General features: G+C 40.0%; 1 protein-coding gene across 2 annotated transcripts in view; it reads left to right on the top strand.

Annotated features, from left to right (window-relative positions):
• The first annotated feature begins 9,878 nt into the window (after positions 1-9,878).
• The window catches only part of stac (SH3 and cysteine rich domain), a 31,566-nt gene continuing 27,140 nt past the window's right edge, over positions 9,879-14,304 (top strand). Inside the window, exons 1-3 of one of the 2 annotated variants that reach the window (XM_056427325.1) lie at positions 9,879-10,310; positions 11,508-11,540; positions 13,194-13,527. In XM_056427325.1, coding sequence (XP_056283300.1) covers positions 10,197-10,310; positions 11,508-11,540; positions 13,194-13,527 — 481 coding nt within the window. In that variant the 5' untranslated portion in view covers positions 9,879-10,196. The remainder of the gene's footprint in view (positions 10,311-11,507; positions 11,541-13,193; positions 13,528-14,304) is intronic. The other variant, XM_056427326.1, reaches the window with a different exon arrangement.

Consider the following 14,304-nt stretch of genomic DNA (forward strand, 5'->3'; position numbering starts at 1 on the left):
GTATTTGCAATCCCCTCAAAATCCAAATCTTACCCCTGAGTATTTGACCCCTCCTCTAACTTTATTTATTACTTGAGTTTGATTTAACACTGTAACTTGCAAGGCACCAACGTTGCCCCACCTGTGATGTGTCTCCACCAAGCGGGCAGTGAAGCAGCAAACACGCCGACAGGTGGAGCGTCCGTCACACTGACGGGTCAGCGTGGCCCCTCCATCTCCCTGGGCCTCAGAGCTTTTTATCAATGTCTCCTTATGTTGCTGGAAGCTCTTCACAAGAAGACCTGCCACTGGAAACAGAAACCTTCCTCCAATGTTTTCTAATTCAGCTGCTCAGGGACTGCCAGGTTTCAAGCTCATTTGTTACTTTCAAGGGCAATGTGGTCAAAGGAATTGCTTTTTTCGTTTTCCTACCTGGAGGGAGAATTGTCTTGTGTATTTTGAAGTTTTACTTTGGAAAGAAACGTATTTCGGGTCTGTGGGTTTGATTAATCTGTCTGACAAATGTTTCGAGCAGGGTGGTTGATTGTGAGCTGCAGTGCTGAAGCAAAGCCAGGGGAGCACAGATCACTCCATCACGCTCATTGAGCAGGTGTTACAGGAAACATGTCACAGGAGAGCCTATTAGTTATTGGCACCCCGTGGGAGTCACAGGAAAGGCCTTCATTCACGGTTCACGTCTTAAAAAGCTGCATAAGCATTTCCAATTCAAAGTGATAGTTGAAAGTGCATGATAATGAGCAAAGAGAAGCAACTCAACAAAATGTTCTTTTGGAAACTGGTTTCCCAAAATAATATTTCTAGCTTTCCAGAAAGCAAAAGACAAATGATTCATCAGTGAAATATTTTCAAGCCGAAGTTTTTAATATATCCTTACGCCTGATTGAAAACAAAATTAAACCAGTAGTTTCAATGATCTTTTTTAAAATTGTGCATTTGAACATGTTATTTATCATTTCCCTTATACAACATACATATGAATTGCAAAGTTGCAAAAATAAAATAAAGTTTTCCAAATGTTGCGAAAGGGTTTTTATTTGGTTGGTGGTGTGGATTGAGACGACATTGATGAAATGTTGAAAACGTTTGCCCTTCTATAAAAAGTATATGCCTTTATGTATATTAATATATTCGTGTCAACATTTAATCTGGGAGACTCTAATTATTTCTCAATGTTTATTTAATACATTTATATATCTGGGTGCAAGTGCATTTAACACAAGGGTTTAGAGTTAGTTACTCATGGGGTTATGAAGCTGTAACCCTTTTTTTTGGCATCAATTTAAAGGTTTTATAGTCTGATTGGCCTTCAACTTTGGAAGAGGAAATACCAGAGTTCCCGAGCTTCATGATGATGAGAACAGCTCCTGAACTCTCCTCCTCATCATCCACACGAGATGAAGAGAGTCCCAGAGCCAAGAGCTGCCCTGAACCCACGAAATACAACTCCTCATGCTCTTCATTTGACTAAAAAGGCCATTGTACACACCGCAGCAGCAGTGTTCACAGATACATTACGACGGTTCGACTGCATGCTGTTTAAAACTCGGGCCGGACATTTCGATAGTTTCAGAAATAGAAGGAAAATAAAATTCTGAATGTGTAAAAACACAACAGCTCTTGTGTGTTTGTCTGCGTGTTGACTTTAAGTGTCGTCTCCCATGTTGTATCGTAGCAACAACCAGCTGAATGAAGCTGAGACAAGGGTCTGGGGGAACGCGAGCAATGCATCTGCTGCCCCCCCCCCCCACCCTCCCCCACTGTCACCCACGCATCCGTCCGCGTCATCAAGACACACAACTAACACTTATGACTCACAGCAGGAACAGTGCCACGAGGGCGGCTGCAGCTCCGTCGAATTCACCCTTGTTGTTTCTATTTTAGGACCTTTGTGTTGTTTCTGTCTTATTAGCGGGCTTGCCCTCTATGATTGTTGCTCTGTGATGCAAAGCGAATTGCGTCCATAAGTGGAGCTGCTGATGGGCCCTAAGTGCGGCGTTGCGCTGCCTCTCACTGTGGACCCGTTGATGCTTTTTGTGTGCGCGCTGTGTTTAAGATCAACGTGTTTCCTGTGAAGCAGATGCAAATATCTTCTAGCACCTTAATGAAACACAGTAGTTTTGGGAAATATACTTATTTGCTTCCTTGCTGATAATTTTATGAGAACATGAAAACCTCTCTCATGTCTTATAGCAAAAGAACTGGACGCCGAAACAACCGGATAGCTCTGTAACAAACCACAGCTCCTCTAAAGCTATAATTAATGAATAACCTTTTCTCGTTTTTAGTGTACAAATGACATATTGTGGTTTTACGTGCATTTCTTGGCCGGAATCAATGCCTTCGCTCTTTATGCTAATCAACGCTAATACATTTAAATGACCAACATGAGAGTGGTACCCTGTTATCTAACCACGGAAAGAAAACCAGGACAATATAAGATTCCCTAATACAAGACAGAAAGTTCGATGTGACGACTTTTAAAATTGTGTAGTGTGAAGTTGGCTTTAACGGTGGCCTCCAGGATGGAAGAAGTGATGAATGGGATCAAAAGAAGCAAGAGTGAACAGTACGAGGGGGTTAAAGAGTGATGGCATCTGTACTAGGACAGCACAGCACCGAGGTATCTGCAGTGTGTTCCTATCCATCATTTTACGCCATTAATTGGAGCAAATTATCATCATGGCCTTGTTTCAGACTGCCAGCTCCTCATGGGTGACAACTGGCTAGAGGAAAATGGTCGTATTGTAAAATGAGAACACAAATAGCCTCTAAAAAGTTAGCAATGAAATAAAGTTGGTCCCAGGTTCATGATAGTGTTAAAGAAATTCACCTAAAGAAAGAGAGACAAAGAAAATACGCTCATTCTCCTTAATCCTCTCTCTTTTCCATCAGCGCAGTCACTTTTGATAATAAATTGATATGAGCCAGTTTGTGAGTCCCAGATGGTACCCCAGTATCATGACCTATGCGTCAGCCATTCATAAATGATGCAGATTTTGTAGGAAAAAAACTAAATGGCAGATGTCAATATGCTCTCCAAGTACTGTAGCTACATTGGTCATACACTATTTATACATTTATGGTGGTTAAATCAAATATTTGATTTCAAGAGCTGCTTTCAGCTGACACTAGCCTGCTGTGAGCCCTGTTTAAACACATTTCAGTTTATTGTGCTTTAGCTTTGAATATTTCCACATAAAACTGTGATTTATCAAATAACCACGATTGCTACAAAGACAACAGGAGTCTTCAGACTCTTACTCAAAAAAAGCCATTAGATATTTTAGGTAATTGGTTTAGCACCACCATCAAATTCTAACATCATAGGTACTTTTGGAAAGTCGTGCTTGGATGGTAACAACCAGAGATGAAACAACTGGAGCCAAATATATGACTAAAAACCAATATGATTAAAGGTAGGAACAGAATATAGAAAACAGCATAGTCTTCATCATTTCACTAAGACCTGTGGCTATGGGTATTACATCCCTGTTGCATCCGACGGGCAAAGCTCATAAATACACTTGAGGAATGTCCTTAGGTATATAATAAGAATCTCCAGAAAAGTGTAAATGTATAGAAATCCAAAGCAGGAAAGAAACAGAGAGATTACTAACTAGCTCCCATGTTACCATAGGAATTAGCATAGCAACCAATAAAGCCAATTTATTGCATGTGATTAATCGCATGGTTGGATCCCGTCTTTAATAAATCAGATTTCTTGGCTGAGGCAACATGTGGTATGAATAAAACAGCTCACTTCAGGCAAACTGTAAGAACAAAAGACTTGTGGTTCTACACCAATTGAATGTTTGATGAAGTATAATATGAATACTTCAATATATCATGAATGAATAGTTCTATATGTATTCATTGTACAAAGTATATGTATATGTTTATATGATATAATCTTTTTCTTCTGTTAACTAATCTCATTGAAAAAAAACACAAAACCAAGAATAAATTTATCCTGTGAAGTTTATTGACCTCCATTGTTGTTCAAAATTAAATTTGTATATTTCTTCACAACAATCAACACAGGCAGAAGTTTAGTTTGAGATCATCTGTGTTTGGTTCAATACATACATATTTAACCATAAATGTTCTATAAATCTTAGAGTAGATGAGTCGTTAACAGTGAAGAAATTAAAACAGAAAAACTTAGAGCATTAAATGACAAATTGTGGTGAAGTATGTTTATATTATCAAGCATACACATATTAAAATGTAAGCTTTATTATGTTCATGTTTGACATGAGTTGATTGATTGACTTATCAACATAACTCAGTCAACTACATTCCCTGTAGAGCACATAAGGAATTTGTGTTTATTGAGCAAAATATGTTGTGACCACAAACAATTGCCAATCATTCCACATGTTTAAAAATAAAACCAATAAAATCAAAACCTGTATCGCTCTCACATAAGGTCAACTGTTTGCGATGTGATGCTCTCAGCGAGGCAGACTTTCAGCTGAGGTTCGGTGCTGTTTTTAGCCTCGGCCCATTTGCTCTGACCAGCTGGAGACCGGTTACACGGTCCGAGAGCGGTCACCAATGCGTCATATGGAGAAAATACAGTGATGAAAGAACAATGCTCCGATCTGAACAGATGCACTCACTGAGATCAGTGTCCAGTGAGAGAAATGGACAATGTTTGTTTAATATGTCAGTTGTACACCTCTAAAGTGAGAGATGCTGAAAAAAAGTTTGCATTTCATAATCTTTAGATTGTTAATATCAACCTGTTATGTTTGAACTCATTTCAATTATATGGTGATTTTAAGAAGTACACATAGTCACATTCCTTCTTCCTTCCAAGAGTTTATTGAGAAGATCGTCTGAAAATAACAAAATCCACCTTAAATGTTCTTTAATTAGCACATATTATCTCATTTGTTTAATATATCTAATTTGTTTAATATCCAACCGGCTGCTGGTTTTAGCTTCACATTTAACAGACACAAGCGGGCTAATGTTCTTCATCTACAACTCTATAATAATAATAGTGTAAATGTTTTGATTAAAAGGGGGTGTCATTTTTAAATACAAGCAAGTCTGAGTCATGACAAATGATACATTCTTAAAAGTTATATAGACTTTTTTTTTTGGGTTGTATTTCCATATTAATATAATTTGACTTTTTAACTCTAAGGTGAACTTTCTCACCTTCAAACACACATGCACGCACTCTCAAACACACACACACACACACACACACACACACACACACAGAGGATCCATCTATCTCTCATTACTTGTTGTGTACCCTGCAGAGACTATTCCTAGGATGTCTCATAATAAGATGAGCTAATTAGCTTTGGTTCTAGGGAATCCATTTGCCCATTACTGTAACACATGCTGTGTGTGTGTGTGTGTGTGTGGGGTGTGTGTGTGTGTGTGTGTATAATGTCAGGCTGGGTCATTGGTAATTGCTAACATTTTTAGATGGCAGGCGTTAAAGGGCAATGTCTACCACTTAGAATAACTTTAGTCTTTATCCATCACTTTCCAGGACATATGATCAAAGTGTTTATTATGAAGCTTCATTTGCTGTTAGCACGAAATCATTACATTGACAAATATAAATGCCTTGCAATAAAATATGAACCATATAAATTATAGAACTGCTGCAGTGTTAAATTAAAAAGCATCATGGTTCAAAAGATCCACTGATTATACAAATTATAATGACCTCCAAAACTATAGTCACCTTTTAATGGAATTTATAACAAGTCAGTGTTGTATTAAATCTAAAAAAAGTGCAAATAATGATACAAATGAATGGATCAATAATTATGATACTACAATGATGAGTTAGCTCTATAACTTACAATAACCTCCAAAACTATAGTCACCTTTTAATGGAATTTATAACAAGTCAGTGTTGTATTATATCTAAAAAAGCGCACATAATGATACAAATGAATGGATCATTAATTATGATACTACAATGATGAGTTAGCTCTATAACTTTGTGAGTCTTCTTGGCACCAGAAACCGATGTGAGCAGGAAACTTGAGTAAGCTTGAGAGAGAGAGAGAAACCATTATGATTTAAAAACAAATCTTTCTCAATTTCGACAGCTTTCATCATGCTTGTTTTCCTAAAAATGTGTTGTAACATAGGAACGGAAGCAGTAGCTACCACAGAAGCCCTTTATCTATGAACAATGACAATGAATGATTAAAGAAAATGCCTACAGGTGTTATATTTATTAGATCAAATATAATGTTGTCTTTGTTTTAAGGGGCTCATTATGGTCCTGGCTGGTTGGTTGGTGGTCACACTTTGGAGAAACACAAATATCTCGACACATTTAGTATGGATTGTGATGAAATGTGATGAAATGTTTTCATTAATCCCCTAAAGATTAATCCAAATGACGTTGGTGACCCATTGACTTTTCTTCTCATTCCACTTCTTATTACCTTTGCATTGAAAATGCGGAAGGTAATGTTTTGATCGCCGTGTATTTGTATGCGTGCGTGCGTGTTATTCGCATAAGAAAAAAAGTATTAAACCGAATCGCATAAAATTTGGTAGGATGATTGGTTATTATCCGGGGACCATTTGATTAGATTTTGGGATCGATCGGATCAAAGGTCATGAAAAGGTCAAAATCTATTTTTTACCATGCAACTAATGCCAAAATGTTCATAATTCAATGCCCAATCTTGTGATATGCGAAGGTATGCGCTCTACCGAGTGCCCGTTCTAGTTCCAGTTTGTTTCATTATTAAATACCTTTCAAAACTACATCCTCATCAACCTTAACTCTGGCTGAATTGGCTAATGTTAGCATGCTAAGCTACAAAGTAGAATTTGCTCAGAGTGTGTAATTAATGCTTGAATCCATAAAAGTGCATGTATTTTTTAGACCCTGTATTAGCTCCGAATAGTGAGTAATAACTGTTACCTTAAAAACAAATGGCTATATTCAATGTACATTAATATCTTTCTTCAGGTAGACTGGATATGCTAAATCCAAATTAATTGAATCCAACTAGCGACAACACAGACAGCTGGAGATCTTTTTAATCTTCCAAAGCCAGAAATAAGCTCCTGTGACATGCTTTTTTCCGTTTTTTTAACCAATGCAACGCCTTGACGTGTGAAGTCATTACAGATGCAGCGAGGTTCTCAAACAACCATTTACAACTGTGTGGACCTGCAAACAGCTGGTGAAGCACAGTTACTGCAGAGCATTATTCACACAAAGACACACATTTTTCAGCACACCCTAATATACACAACCTCATGGTCTGCCAACACACCTGTAATACCAAGCGTGATCCTGACAACGGCACGGTTAAGTGCACAGCATAGATATTGTTTTTTCACAACAAGAAGTTTTAAATTAATAAATCATCATCCAATCGACGAGTTCCTCACAGTCTGCACTCGATTCCACTGACGAAGAGGTCGAGACCTCTTCAGGTCTGTTGGGTTTGACAGTTCTGTGGCAATCAGACTTTCAAAAATGTCTCAGTCCCTGAGAAAGTGAATACATTTCTAAGAAATGCATGCAAACGACCACAGCAGGTTGTAAAAACCAAACTGTGAAAGCTGTTTCTGCTGGAAAGTTTGACGCTGATCCTGCAAACGGAAATGTCTGCTGGAAAGGAATGTGCAATCTGCTAAACATTTCAAATTCGTTTCTACACACAGGTGGCAGGAAAACAACAACCGGATGGAGGTCACGCTGGTGTCTCTAAGACTTGTATTAAAGTCTCGTATAGTTTATCAACAGAAATCATTATTGTGAGAGAGAAAAGAAATCCTAAAAAAATGACGTTGCTGAAACCTCCCACTTGGAATATTCCCAGATCCTCTGTCGTCTTCTCCTCCATCGCTTGGTCTTCCTCTCTCGTCTTTTCATGCCCTCCCTCCACTACGATGGCACTGCGAGAAGTATTATAATGATCTCTATCAGTCTGTCATCCCCTCTTTTCACACATCTCGCTCTCTCACTCTCTTCTGGCTTCCTGGTACAACTGTTCATGCACTTTTGCTGACATGATTCACAGTTACCAGACACACGCACACACACCCACACACACACGCACACACACGCACACACACCAAGTGGACATACATGCACACATCCAACATTGACTCATTTTTCTGGTCGTCTGGCTCTCTGACTAACTCGGGGGACCGTCTTGTGTCTCGGGTGGTGGGCTACGACCTCAGCTCCTTGGTGGTCTCTCAAAGTTTCATCTCAACACCAGCCTTAGAAAACTCAAAAAGTACTGAATGTTGTGACACATTAAAAAGTCAAAGCCTAAGGGTAATTTAGAAAACACACATTTTTAGTAAAAGACCTAAAATGGTTATTCTTTAGATGATATAAGTCTCGAGTCAGGGGATGTAGCTGCGTGTTTGACCTTCTGATTTCCAGCAGAAACTAAACTGGATATGTAGATTCACTTCCTGGGACTGTGACGGTGCGTCGCTGTCAGAGTGAGGAGGCTGCAGTCTGGCGTCTGCCTCCTTCCTCTCGCAATATAACTTAATGGACAATCACATCACAGGGGGGCCTTTAGGAGGCAGCGTGATGTATCACCACAGCGGGCATCACATCCAATCTGGGGCCGGTGATATGTCACGGCAAACGCTCCCGTGTCTTAATGGTGTTCGTGTCCTGAACAATGGCTTATCGACGTGTTTATATGACAGTGTCATTGTTTCCTTGGCTGACCCCTGAGGGATTTCAACACATAGTCAACACCTTTCAGTACATATATATATATATATATATATATATATATATATATATATATATATATATTCATTAAATAATAATTTGACGTTTTGGAGAACATGTCGCTCAGCAAGGTGAGAACATTGATTTGAAAATTAACATTCTTCAAACACTCGTCTTTTGGGGTTCTCTTTTCTCTTCTCTTTTTTCAACAGGTAACCTTTGGCTACAGTCTGGAAGGTACGCTCACCTTAACCAACTGCTAACAGTGAGCTTGGTTTGTTGTTGTAGTCGTAACTGACAACTGGTGGTCCCTCCAAAAAAAGATCAGGCACATTAGCCCTCCATAAGAGCTTCTTTTTTTGTTGTTGCACAAAGGTAAATCAATGGGATTTACAGATACTGGCAGGTAGGAAGTTACTTTTGGGAGATAGCCAGACTTCCCCCAGGTCTTCATGCTAAACTAATCTCACATAACTTGACAGCCTGAATGCTGCAGCTTCACATTTAGAGAAAGCCAACACTAGCGAACAGAAAAACCTCAATACTCATCGAGCTTCTCTTCTAACTCCCGGAAATAAACCATGTTGAGTTAGTCATTTAAAAATGATGTCTAATTTTATTTCTGTTCTTAAATTTAACAATGTCCTCTCCCTAATCTTGACTTAACTTGAGTAAAAGGAGAAAGCCTTGCTGTCCAAAGCATTTATTTTAAGGAACATCCTCTCAATCCATGTCAATTAGACTGAAAATGAGGACAACATATAATATCTCTCTCTCTCTCTCTCTCTCTCTCTCTCTCTATATATATATATATATATATATATATATAAATAAATAGTATATATGTATATGTATATCTATAAAAAAATAATATATATATAAATACATATTTATATTTATATAATATATCTGTATCTATAACAAAACACATGAAACGACGTGTCTATCTTCTTAAACATCGTTTTACTTTGCAGTGATCTACTTTGATTATCCGGGTTTTTTACACTGAGACGTCTTCACTCTGAATTCTGGCAGGACAGAGTCGTTGTGTCACATGTCTCCTCCTTCCTCATCCTTCCCTCCCATGATCGCTTACAGCTCTCCTCCCATCGGAGGGTTGGCAGTGTGTGGAGCGCAGCGTGGACTTGGAGATGTCTTGGCGGCATTACGCACGACGACACGATACACGCGACAGCCTCATTTAGAAGGACGGGGCACTTTCAGGCGGAACTGGACTGGCGTTCAACTTTTTGATTTGGAAAGCACTATTTCAGCCTCCACAAAACGTGTTTCTCATCTTCTCTTTACGGCGGATGAAACTCGGATCTCTCCCTTCGCGGCAGCAGCAGTGGGGCTGAATGACATCCCCTCCTCTTATCCTATAAGGTTACGGTGACTACAGAGGAATGGAAACGATTTAAAGACCTTTGGGAGGAAGCAAACTCTACGGAGCAACAGTTTTTTTTAAAGATCCCAAAAAGAGAGGATGATCCCACCGGCCAACATGATTCAGGACGAGAGTGGGGGCAAAGAGGACGAACGGGACCAGCATGAGACTCTCAACTCCCCGTCGGCGAACGCCAGCCAGCAGGAAACCAAGGTATTTATGATGTATCCTCCCTGGTGATGATATACTGTTGGATCCGTACTAATCGACTCAACAGGGACCATGCAGCTCCCAAAAAAGAAAAACATGCATTTAAACTATGTGGCTTAAAAAAAAATACATCAATGACTCAGACTGATCACCCCTTTAAAGCAGCCTCATTAGCCTAACACGAAGACCTTTAAGGAGGATACCATACCAGCTGTAAAAATAGGACAGATCAAAAAAACGTTTAAAGTGCCATGAAGGGCCACTACAGACTCATCATGAATACAAAAGACCTCAGTGTGTAATGTAATACCACTAGAATAGCATCATGATAATGTACCATATAAGAAGAAAAAAAATGTAAATAAGTCAGTTTAAACTCACAAACGAGCCCCCCCCACACACACACACACACATACACACTCTATTTTTCTAACTTTCGTATACATATAGTGATGGAAGGGGGGGGGGGGGGTTCTTTAGGGTAGAGGCCACAACTTATATGAGATTTATGGTATATAAAAATGTTGTATTCATTGTTGCAGGATCAATGACCGTGTGACGGCTATTTAAAGCTCTTGATGAACCTAAACACATGTTCACAGTGAGCTGGAGTGGTAAAATAAGTAATATGGTGTTCCTATTACGTGCACACTAATAAATAAGTGCAAAATGGGATTGTAATTTCAATTTGTGGCTGATGGAGGAAAGTAGGTTGTGTGATAGAGATCAACAGCTGTTGCCTCAGGCGTTTTGCCATCTATCTCGGTCACATGTTGCCCGGGCTACAACAAGCAGTACAATATTGGACGTGTCGTGATGCCAGTGGATCAGCTCTCCTCTCCTGTCTCGAGGCGCATATAAATGACACATGAGACTTTATCTTTATTATTTTCAAAAAGGAAAGGGGAATTCCAAATCAGAATCACAGATATGCCCTCTTCTCTGTGTCTTTTTAAGCATGTTCATGTGAGCTCTTACTTTGGCACATCTGGTCACTATTCAAGAGTCCTGGCTGACATTTCACAGAAAGTCTCTACCAAACAACGACACTCCCTTCCATTATCTCATTTTATTAGCAGGAGAACACATCAGAAAGACTAAGAAGTGATTATATAAGTGTTTAGTCATCCCTACAGACAGTAGAAGTAGAATGAGTTCCACACAGTGAAGCTTTGTTTGTGTTTTTATTCCTCCTTTAAGAATACTGTGAGGCCTGAACATCACAAGCGCAAGGTGAGCCTCAACTCTTGTGTAAACTCTAGCGTGCACTGTTGGTTCTAGTTCATTGTAACATAACAGCATACCTGCATGTACATAAAGATAAGAAAGTTGTTTTGCGTTACAACTTTTACTGCTCTTTAAGATAGATCACTTTAGCGGCATCAATGCCAGATAAAGTTCCATCCACCATCACTCATGTTTCTAAAGGTCACTATTTGTATAGAGGATGCATCATTACATTTATTTATGAACAATTATTTGATATATAATCTTATGCCATAGCTGGCTTTTTCTTTTAATTTTTGTTCTGCATTACCTGGTCCAGCCCCCATTTACCTTCTCTGCTTCGGATAGAAGCCCCCACAGATTTGGTGCCATCAAACCCAGCATGAGCTCCTCAATGCATGCACATCGCCTCATTTATTCATTTAGATAGATCTTTATTTAAGTTTAGATATATAAAACCACCTTACAGAAAAGATGTATAGTATCCTTTACCAATACAGCCTTTTTAAATAGATACAACACCTGTAGAATGTCCAGTCAAAAATGGCTTATGTATATAATTCACTTATCAAGACGTAACTGCGTTAACATTATTGTGATGTGTGACCATCAACTTACTTTTCAGGGTGTGTAACAGCCATGCAAGTGAAGAACAACAAGAGGAATGTGTGTGTGCTGTGTGTGGTCATGTCTGTTGTGCATTCACATGTGTGTGTGTGTGTGGTAACGGTGGAGAAAGGTTCCAAATTGATTTTTTCTACAGTGACCCGTTCAATTGATTGATCCTCACCAAACCAAAGCTTCATTGATAAGCTCTAATTGTTTATATGCTTTAGCCAACAACATCAACAGCTCACAATGTACGTTTGTTTTTCACTTAATTGTATTGTGTATTTCAAGTCTGAAATACTCAACTCCAAATCAGTTACAAGTTATCACTTATAAACAGTGTCTGTGTGTTCATCGATAATACTTTGGAAAAAACAGGACGGACCAAGCTTTCTGCACCCAGCAGGACAACTGTAATTCCACACAGTTATAGGCCTGTACTGTGTGCTCATCCTTAGAGGTCCTTCTTTACCCATCAGTCACTTGAAACATAATACATTTCTTCAATCAGAGACCTGCAGCCACACAGCAGCCAGAAACCAGAAGCATTACATCAAATCCAGTATAGCTCAAAGATTCTTTCTTGTGTGTTTGAGCCCGTGATTAAGTTTGATTTATGGAGGAGGAAGTACACACTGAGAGGTTAAATGAGGGTTGTCAGTTTGGAGTGTTATGAATAGCATTACTGCAAAAGAGGAGCCTAAGGAGATTGATAGAGGCTGCAGCCAGGAATGGCGGCAAAGCGTGTGAGAAAGACTCCTGACGCATTGCTCTCACCGGGAAATCACATTACCTTCCAGGTGGGGAACCCTGAAGGCTTTTCATTGTGCAGTGATAAGTTGCCCCTCTCAATGGAGTTTTATCGGCCATCGCACACTGAGACATTTGCCAGAAGGTTTTAGAGACTGAGTTTGTAATATATTTAGGTTATTAGAGGAACTGATTCACGCCACCGAATTCCTCTGTCCTCTTTCATTCTCTCTCCTTTCAACTATCAGTTTCTCTCCCTTGCTCCATTTTACTTCAACCTTTTTTCCCTCTAATTTTCAGCTGCAGAGACTCAAGCGCTCCTTGTCCTTCAAGACCAAGACCATCCGCAGCAAGAGCGCGGACAACTTCTTCCGAACAAGCAACGACAACAAGACGGAGCTGCTCTCAGACGTGAGCAGCAGCACGGGCCATCTCTGCAACATCGGGATGGCCCCTCCGCACACCACCCACCTCCCCATCCCTCCGGTCCCTCCGGCCATCCCCTCCGCACCTCCGCCCACATCGCGCTCCCAGTCACGCAACCCGCTGCAGGTAGACTCGGCAGGACACTGCTTCATGGAGCACATCTTCAAGAAGCCCACGTTCTGTGACGTCTGCAACCACATGATCGTAGGTACGGTTACAATGCCGCCCGCCTTCATTCGTGTGGTCCGAATAGCAAACAGAGCACAGTGACTAGAGACGAGGAGGAAGCGAGGTACAAAAAAAATAAAAAAGCCCTGCGCATTATCGAATAAACTTTGCAATCACAGCATTGAGAATAACTTTTCATAATGAGACCTTCATCAGATAACTTGATTGAAGTTATTAGTACAATTTTTCTGTCATCAGAATCAAAATAAGAGCAATACTAATGCAATAATATGTACATATGGGATGGACACAGCAGGATGTAAGAGGGTATCGTTTCCTAAAGCACCAACCTTTGTTTTCATATCCGAGGTATCACATTTTTTAGTCAGAATGAACACACAAGGCATATGTATCCAAACCCTCGCTGACATTTAGGCACCTGACACCTGAGCATCCAACCTGACCTGCTGACGTGACCAAAGTGCCTCAGTCGTCCTTTTTTGGCACACTGATCCAGGTCCCTCCATCTGTCTGCTCGCGTGTCAGATAGCCAACAGCAGTGCCAGCTCCTCTTCCTGCTCTCCCCTCGCCAGATGTTCTGGTTTCTCTGGCCGCTCCCCTCCTTGTTACCATCAGTACTGAGGGACCACTAAGTCTTTATATCTCAGGGCCTCTGCAGCACGATAATGACAAGGGCGGCCCGCAGCATCAGCTCAACGGGCCCCTGATTATGAATTTGTTAGCCTGTATACAGCATGTGTATATATACTGTATACTGACATGGACATTAGTCTCCCTCTTTTAACCTGACAAAAGT

The sequence above is a fragment of the Pseudoliparis swirei genome, chromosome 11 (assembly GCF_029220125.1).
Source record: "Pseudoliparis swirei isolate HS2019 ecotype Mariana Trench chromosome 11, NWPU_hadal_v1, whole genome shotgun sequence".
Lineage (NCBI taxonomy): Eukaryota > Metazoa > Chordata > Actinopteri > Perciformes > Liparidae > Pseudoliparis > Pseudoliparis swirei.